Source organism: Asparagus officinalis, chromosome 2 (genome assembly GCF_001876935.1).
Source record: "Asparagus officinalis chromosome 2, Aspof.V1, whole genome shotgun sequence".
Taxonomy (NCBI): domain Eukaryota; kingdom Viridiplantae; phylum Streptophyta; class Magnoliopsida; order Asparagales; family Asparagaceae; genus Asparagus; species Asparagus officinalis.
The window spans coordinates 68,318,836-68,328,328 of NC_033795.1; the positions used below are offsets into that span (position 1 = coordinate 68,318,836).

General features: G+C 35.4%; 1 protein-coding gene across 1 annotated transcript; it reads right to left on the reverse strand.

The window, feature by feature from the left end:
- On the reverse strand, positions 1,583-6,527 carry LOC109831273 (photosynthetic NDH subunit of subcomplex B 5, chloroplastic-like). The gene is made up of 3 exons (XM_020398604.1): positions 6,518-6,527; positions 5,233-5,440; positions 1,583-1,829 (listed from the first exon to the last, which is right to left on the reverse strand). Exons 1-3 carry the CDS (start codon positions 6,525-6,527, stop codon positions 1,583-1,585), a joined length of 465 nt encoding a protein of 154 aa, XP_020254193.1.

A 9,493-nucleotide genomic window follows, 5' to 3' on the forward strand; every position in this document is an offset into this window, starting at 1 on the left:
AAAACCAAGAATGAAAAGAAAATTTAAAGAAAATAAAGATGGAGGATTCAAAAGAGGTAAGAAATCTAGAATATAATCCACTAACCAATTTCAATTACAAAATATAAACTATTCTCTTTTTATCATATTTCAACTTAGATTTATTAAGCATAGATTATCAAACCATTTAAGGAAAGTGTAACCTATCAAATTATCATCTAAGTTAAAATTACTATTCATGATAAGAACAACAACATGATAATAATCCTAGAATTCATAAGCATAACCTATCAAACCATTTAAGATAAGCATAGATTATCAAATTCTTCTTCTACCGATTAGTTCTCTAGTTGATTATCCTAAACATGAACATTTTAAGTGCAAGAGAATAATTCATACAATATAAAGGAAATTAGACTAGTTTCATATAATTCTAAACTTCCTACAAGAATTAAATTCACATCTTTAAGAAATAAAAACAAGAAAAAGAACTAATTACAAAAATAAAAATAAAAGAAAAATCTAAACTATGAACAAGAAATAAATCTAACTATGAAGAAAATAAAAATCTAAACTACAAAATATATTACAAAAATTAAATACAAGAAAATAAATCTATTCTACAAATTAAAGTACAAAAAGAAATAAAAAGATAAGAAAATAAATCAACACTACAAGCATGAATTTAAATCTAACTAATAAGCAATAATAAAGAAATTACTAAAAAGAAATAAAAGAGAAAAGAAATGCAAACCTTCAAATTGCTCTTCATCTCCATCCTCATCATTCAACAAGAGGAGAAAGAACAAATTTAAAGAGGAAAAATTATTTTTTATTAATTGCAACTAAAGTTACAATTTTTGGAAGGCCTTCTCAATTAAGAGTAGCCCTCCTCTCCAAAAGGAGTTTACAAAATTTTCACACCTCTAACCCCTCACTCTCTACCCCTATTTATAGTAATCTTCAATGAATATGAGCCATTGGATTTGTCTTGAGCCCCAAGCAACAATCTCCACCTTTGAATTTGCTTTTTGTTCTTCTCTAGCCCAATCTTTATTTGATTTTCCAAGGCCCAATCTTCATTTGATTTTCAACAATGATTTTCTTGTAAATTTCAAGACTAAGTCCGGTCTTCATTTAAAATTAACTCTACACCTTCCAAGTCCGGCCTTTAGATGCTTGTAGCCCACTTCCATTCATTTATTTGAGCACATTTTCTTGTGAAGTCCAAGTTGCAGCACAACATCCGGCCCAAGTCATTTAAACAAGCTAAGTCTGCAGAGCTCCACTTGATTTTAAACAAAACATGTCCGGCCTCCTTTCAAATGATCTGCAGCAAAGCTTGTTTTAGGTCCGGCCCAAGTCCAAGAAGCCAAGTCCATTTCATTCCATTTGATTTTCAAGTCCAAAAAGCCAAGTTCACATCTCAGCAGCAACTAAGTCTGGCCATTTAAGCCTAAAAGAAACAAAGGCTCATTTGATATTTGATGAAAGTCCGGTCTTGAAGAAAATCTCACAACCTGCCCATGGGCTTCTAAAATGCATACTTCTCATTGAAATCCCAGATGTCCATAGTGTTGTAATCGGCTATGCCCATGGGCTTCTAAAATGCATACTTCTCATTGAAATCCCAGATGTCCATAGTGTTGTAATCGGCTATCAACTTATCGCGAGCTCCTCTTTCCATATTGTAAATTCCAGGCTCAAAATTATGAGCCTTATCAGGCTTTCCCATCTCGATACCGCAGAAGATGACAACAAAAACAGCTGCTCCGATATATAAATACTCACCCGGTACATTGTAATCCAGACCTGCAGCTACTGCTGGAAGAAACAACCAAGAATAAGTCCTGAAACAAAATTCCAATTTTGAGTGTAAATGGCAATTCCTTGGTATTTTTTGGCTTTATTGCTTCATGGGCTTTAATTCTTCTTTTAAGCTTTTGCTTCATGGGCTTCTAAAATGCTACAAAATAGAGAAGAGAGATTTTTAGGAGTTTTTATATTTTCTAATATTTATTTATATTTTCATTCAATTATGTGCAAACTAAACTAATAACACTTATTAATGGTATATTTATTCATGTAAAATAGATAATGAGGGTATAAAATTGTAATAAAAATATGATTATCAAATACCCCCACACCTAAACTTTTGCTAGTCCTCTAGCAAAGAAAATAAAAATCTAACTCACTTTCGCAGGAATCGCGGTTGTATTTAGCGCATACAACAAGCCTTTAAACCCCTAGGTTACTCTAGTGGACGAGTTGTAGTCTCGTGAGGGTTTGCAGTGAATATACCCACAAAATTCGGTCAATCTTGCCAATTTAAAGAAGTTAGTAAATAACAGATTTTCCTTGATATATTTAAACATTCTAATTGAAGCTAGTTAATAATCAAAAAAACGTTTTTATATATAACTCCAATGTAAATCCCCTAGAAAATCTTTTTCATTATAGCAATACAAAACCAAGTCAAATCTTAGAAATTTAATTAAAAAGTTTTGAAAAGAACATGCTAACTCTTTGTTTTAAATAACTTTCAAGTCTCTTGATCAAAAATTGTTTTTCAAGACCATATATACAAAACAACAATATATATATAAAAACAATGGTTAGTGTTATATATATATATATATATATATTTTTTCACTCTCTAATTCTTGGTGATTGTTTTCTATTTTAACGGGCTTTCTAAGTGACCATTTAACGAGTTTTGGGCCAATGAATCCCAACCCAATTGGGCTTAGGTCATTAATTATAGAAATACTTCTTGGGCTTAATTACTCAGTCAACTTAGGCTTTATAAGATAGAATCACCTTGAATTTAAGATTTTTTTTTTGTAGTGGTGCCCATTTTTCGCACTCTTCTTTATAAGGTTAGTTTTTTTTTAATATATATATGTGTAAGTATATATAGTCTTAAAAAAATATGTAAATCAAGATAACTTGAAAAAAATATTTTCAACGCTAAGTTAAGCATGCAAAAATTTTATTATTTTTAATTAAAAATCTAAGGTAAGACTTAAGTAAAGTATACTAGTTGAAAAATCATTTCTTAAGAATTTTATTTGGAGTTATCATAAAAGGTGAACTTGAATATGTCACTAACTAAGAATTAGAAAATTTAAAATCTATCAATTTGATCAATTATTACTTAACTCTATTAATTTGGCAAGTGACAATATTTTTATAAATTTTTTTAACAAAAAGAAAGAAAAAAACTAAAAAGGTAAAATAAAGAGGAAAATATGTATTTCTCACCCCCACACCTAAATTTTGCATTGTCCTCAATACAAATTCGCTGAAGCACAAAGTAAAGCAGATAAAATAGAAGAACTTACAGTTGTTCGGTTGACAATGATGATAAGGATCTGCAATTACTGTTAGTATGAGGATGAAGAAATCAAATAAGAGGAAAAATTGTAAGTAATTTTTTTTTACCTATGTTACTTATTCAAATTTTTGTTATGTGTTTTTTTTGAAACAAAAGAACTTTTTTTTATAGATAATGAGGTTCATGCTGTTAGTATGAGGATGAAGAAATCAAATAAGAGAAAAAATGTAAGTAATTATTTTTATTTTTATTTTTATTTTATTTTTTTATAAGAAACAAAAGAACTTTTTTTTTTAAGAAACAAAAGAACTTTTTTTTTTTTAGAAACAAAAGAAAAATTAGTTTTTTTTTAAAGATAATGAGGTTCATGAAGAACCAACACCTCTTCCTCTCCGAGCGTAGAAAATTCTAAAAATGGTTTCAGACGTTGACCATTTATTTTAAAAATATTACCATTTTTAGGATTTTCTATCTCGACAGCTCCATGTGGAAAAACTTGTTTAACAAAAAATGGACCAGTCCATCTTGATCTCAATTTTCCCGGAAAAAGATGCAATTTTGAATTGTACAATAAAACTTTCTGTCCTGGAGAGAAATTTTTTCGCAAAATTGATTTGTCATGAAAAATCTTTGTTTTTTCTTTGTAAATTTTTGAGTTTATGTATGCATCATTTCTAATTTCTTCCAACTCATTTATTTGAAGCAATCTGTTTTTACCTGCCGAGTCTGAGTCAAAATTCAACTGTTTTATTGCCCACATTGCTCGATGTTCTAATTCTACTGGTAGGTGACAAGCTTTCCCGTATACAAGTCTGTATGGTGACATCCCCAAATTAGCCTTAAAAGCTATTCTATACGCCCACAGAGCATCACATAATTTTACAGAACAATCTTTTCTGTTATGATTAACTGTTGAGAAAATAAATCTATTCTACAAATTAAAGTGCAAAAAGAAATAAAAAGATAAGAAAATAAATCTACACTACAAGCATGAATTTAAATCTAACTAATAAGCAATAATAAAGAAATTACTAAAAAGAAATAAAAGAGAAAAGAAATGCAAACCTTCAAATTGCTCTTCATCTCCATCCTCATCATTCAACAAAGAGGAGAAAGAACAAATTTAAAGAGAAAAAATTATTTATTATTAATTACAACTAAAGTTACAATTTTTGGAAGGCCTTCTCAATTAAGAGTAGCCCTCCTCTCCAAAAGGAGTTTACAAAATTTTCACACCTCTAACCCCTCACTCTCTACCCCTATTTATAGTAAACATCAGTGAATGAGGTCTTGAGCCCCAAGCAACAATCTCTACCTTGGAATTTGCTTTTTGTTCTTCTCTAGCCCAATCTTTATTTGATTTTCCAAGGCCCAATCTTCATTTGATTTTCAACAATGATTTTCTTGCAAATTCCAAGCTTAAGTCCGGTCTTCATTTAAAATTAACTCTCCACCTTCCAAGTCCGGCCTTTAGAAGCTTGTAGCCCACTTCCATTCATTTATTTGAGCACATTTTCTTGTGAAGTCCAAGTTGCAGCACAACATCCGGCCCAAGTCATTTAAACAAGCTAAGTCTGTAGAGCTCCACTTAATTTTTAAACAAAACATGTCCGGCCTCCTTTCAAATGATATGCAACAAAGCTTGTTTTAGGTCCGGCCCAAGTCCAAGAAGCCAAGTCCATCTCATTCCATTTGATTTTCAAGTCCAAAAAGCCAAGTTCACATCTCAGCAGCAACTAAGTCTGGCCATTTAAGCCTAAAAGAAACAAAGGCTCCTTTGATATTTGATGAAAGTCCGGTCTTGATGAAAATCTCACAACCGGCCCATGGGCTTCTAAAATGCATACTTCTCATTGAAATCCCAGATGTCCATAGTGTTGTAATCGGCTATGCCCATGGGCTTCTAAAATGCATACTTCTCATTGAAATCCCAGATGTCCATAGTGTTGTAATCGGCTATCAACTTATCGCGAGCTCCTCTTTCCATATTGTAAATTCCAGGCTCAAAATTATGAGCCTTATCAGGCTTTCCCATCTCGATACCGCAGAAGATGACAACAAAAACAGCTGCTCCGATATATAAATACTCACCCGGTACATTGTAAGCCAGACCTGCAGCTACTGCTGGAAGAAACAACCAAGAATAAGCCCTGAAACAAAATTCCAATTTTGAGTGTAAATGGCAATTCCTTAGTATTTTTTGGCTTTATTGTTCATGGGCTTTAATTCTTCTTTTAAGTTTTTGCTTCATGGGCTTCTAAAATGCTACAAAATAGAGAAGAGAGATTTTTAGGAGTTTTTTTATTTTCTAATATTTATTTATATTTTCATTCAATTATGTGCAAACTAAACTAATAACACTTATTAATGGTATATTTATTCATGTAAAATAGATAATGAGGGTATAAAATTGTAATAAAAATATGATTATCACCAAGCAACTCACCAACTAAGTCCAACCTTTTATTTCTGAAATCATCATACTGCTCATCAGCATCTCTAATAGTTGCTAATATAATATTAGTCATGTTGTTGTCGCAGCCATCAAGATCAATCATCTAAAATATGAGGCCGTATTTATAGCGACTGTAGAGTTGCGGATGCAGTGATTAGAAAGTCGTCTGATTGTAACTTTCATTGTCGGGGCTTGATGGGTATCAGCTATCCATTGTAATTTTTAGATAGCCTACAGAACCCCCTCCAAAGTTTTTGAAAGTTCACGGTTGACTGGGACGAATTTTCGGAATACTTTGGATCTCAACTATGATCCTGGAGTTGTTGATTCCTTGTTGTAAAGGAGTCGTTCTCTGCACTCGCTTCGAAGGTATCTTGATTGAAGGGATTTGCCATATAGGACCTGTGTGAAGGTATGCGCCATAATCCTGCTTCTGGAATGTTGGGGTATATCCCTACGTTTTGAACTTGAGACGCGGGTCTCACCCTTGCATGTTGAATTTGGAACACGGGTGTGACCTCGGCGTTCGGTTTTTGCATCGCGGGTCTGACCTCAGCGTCTTACCTCCGCGTTTGGTTTTTACATCGTGGGTCTGACCTCAGCATTTTGACTTAAGACATGGAAGTGGATTCCGTGCATTTTTTGACTAAGTCTTTGAGACTTGTCTTTAGCTTATCTGTTTCAAGTCTCGGCTCACATCCATTAAGCTAATGGACCTACGAACATGCATAGGATATTTGGCAAACCTTCAGCCATCAACGAATTTGATAAGCCTTTACCGACTACCGTTTGAGTCGGGCTAGCATGTGAATTATTTGAATCCGTTTCACATGTAACGTTGTGCTAAGAGAATGAACCCTCTTAGACTTGATGCTGTGATTTTGAATACATAGACTTTGTCATTTTTACAGAAAAAGACTAACCGGTAACGCGTGTTAGGCGTAGGCTTATCTCTAATTAGGGATCGAGATAAAGTCCCCCATGCGTGTGAGGAATGGATTTTGATATCTTTTTCACGGCAAAAGATTAACCGGCAACGCGTGTTAGGCGTAGACTTATCCCTACTTAGGATTTGGGATAAAGTTCCCCGTGCGTGTAAGGTACGGATTTTGGCGTTATTAATAATGACCTGCCACGATATTGAATACGTAGACTTTTGTCCTTTTTACGGTGAAAGACTAACCGGCAACGTGTGTTAGGCGTTGACTTATCCCTACTTAGGATTCAGGATAAATTTCCCCATGCGTGTAAGGCATGGATTTTGGTGTTATTAATAACGACCTGCTACGATGTCGAATACGTAGGCTTTTTGTCATTATTTCTTCCTGTGTTACTTGAAACACTGAAAGAAAGTTGGAAGCACCAGAGGTGTAACTGGTTCGTGGACCTATCGCTCTATTGAAGAGAGTCGATAAGTTTGTCTGATCGTTAGAGGTGTGATGTTAACTTGACTGGATTTTGTGTTGCGATTGGAGCAACTTTGTGGACTTATCATCCTATTGACGAGGATTGATAAGTGGATTTTGTCAGAGGTATATTGTTAACGTGACAGGAATGTGTTGCGATTGGAGCAACTTTGGAGACTTATCATCCTATTGACGAGGATTGATAAGTGGATTGTTGTCAGAGGTATATTGTTAACGTGACAGGAATGTGTTCTTGTGACTTGCATAAGATTTTAGGAATTAGCGTCTCCCTGGGGAAACTTGCTAAATGAGTTTATCATCAAAAGCGATTAATTTTGATGCTTGTGATTTGAACAAGATTTTGAAGACTTATAATCCTATTGTCAAGGATTGATAAGTTGATTATTGTCAGAGGTATATTGTTAACGTGACAAATTGGGAGTGATGCAAGCTGAATGCATACTCTGTGGGGACGATGATCGTCAGAAGTGTAATGTTAACTCGACGATGTGAAAGATTCGTTACTCTTAATCCAATGGATTCTAAGTAACCAACCCCCAGTCTTGATTAAGACTTAGCAGGGGAATAAAAAAGAGGTAGACAAGGTACATCGCCTAGTGGGGCACTATCCATGAAGTCGGAATAGAGGCACATCACCAGGTAGACCATTATCTGATGAGTTTGACTATCAGAGGTAACTGTTAACGTGATAGTTGTGGACTTGCCATTTGAGTTTGACTATCAGAGGTAACTGTTAACGTGATAGTTGTGGACTTGCCATCCTATTGAAGTGGATTAGCAGATTGATGGACTATCAGAGGTAACTGTTAACGTGATAGATTTATGGACCTGTCATCCTATTGAGAAGAGGATTGACAAGTTGAGGGACTATGAGAGGTAGATGTTAACATAATAGTTTTGTGGACCTGTCATTCTATTGGAGTGGATTGGCAGATTGATGGACTATCAGAGATAACTATTAACGTGATAGTTTTGGTAGATTTTATGGTTGACAGATGTATTCTATTAAACATAACAACTCAGAAACTTTATTACTCACAATCCAATGAACTACAAATAAACCAACCCCCAGTCTTGAACAAGTGCAGGGGGGAAAAGGAGTAGGCCACTATCTAATGAGTTTGGCTATCAGAGGTAATTGTTAACGTGATAGTTATTGGAGACCCGGCATCCTACTGAAGAGGATTAGCTTCAGTGGTCGTAGTATCTTCCCCTTCTGACTGAGGAGATTGGGCTTGGTCCGATTGCTCAGGAGAAGGTTGGGCTTGGTCCGATTGCTCAGGTTGATCCTGCCTACTTTGTTCTTCAGCTTTGATCCTGGCAATAATCTTTTGAGCATGTTCGCCTTGAGAGATTAGTTGTCTCCAAGAACGACATTCTGCAACTCCGATTCGGGCTAGGAGGTCGGTCTGCAAGTTATGTCGACAGGTCTCTACTAAAGTAGACTGTGTCATACCTGACGAACACCGGAGAGCTGTTGGACCCTAGAGGGGGGTGATTAGGGTCAAGAGGCTCTAATATGCAATAAAAATAAACACAAGCAATCCACAAAACAGAAATGCAATCAAAGTAAAAGAGATAGAGTTAGGAATCATTATCCTTGACGCGCGATGTGTTAACGAGGTTCGGCCCGCTGACCTACGTCCCCGCTCCCCACTCTCGAGGAGAAATCCACTACACACCCGGTTTGGAAGCCGGAACTTCGTCTACACAGCGATCCCACACGATCTCTCACTACACAGTTTGATCTCAACAGATCACACTCCCTCACAGTTGATCTACACAAGATCTCACTCACACAGCAGAAGAAAAGATGCAAGACTCTCTCTTTACACAGCCCCTATGGCAAAGAGAAGGATTACTGAAGCTGGGAAGTGAACACACACAAAAACCACAGAGAAAACAGATTTGAAAATTCTCTCAGGAAGACAGCAGTCTCTCTGGTTTTTGCAAAACGTTAGGGCAAGGAAGAAGAAGAAGTCTGGGGTTTAAATAGAAGAGATTAATCAATTTAAAAACTAAACCCAATCTTCCCAGTTAAGAAACTAATCTCCTTTTCAGACCCTTACCTCAGACTGTGCCAAACACTAATAAGTGAAAGCACAGTGTTCTAGGCAAATGACCGTTTGAAAAAAGTCACGGCTGACCGAAGGGATTTTCGGTCGACCAAAAAACTGGTTCGGTCGACCGGAAAAATGGTTCGGTCGACCGACCGAAAATTCGGTTGACCGGAGGCAGGTTTGAAAACAAGTAAAAACAAACAGAGACTTCATCGGTCGACCGGCGCGGTCGACC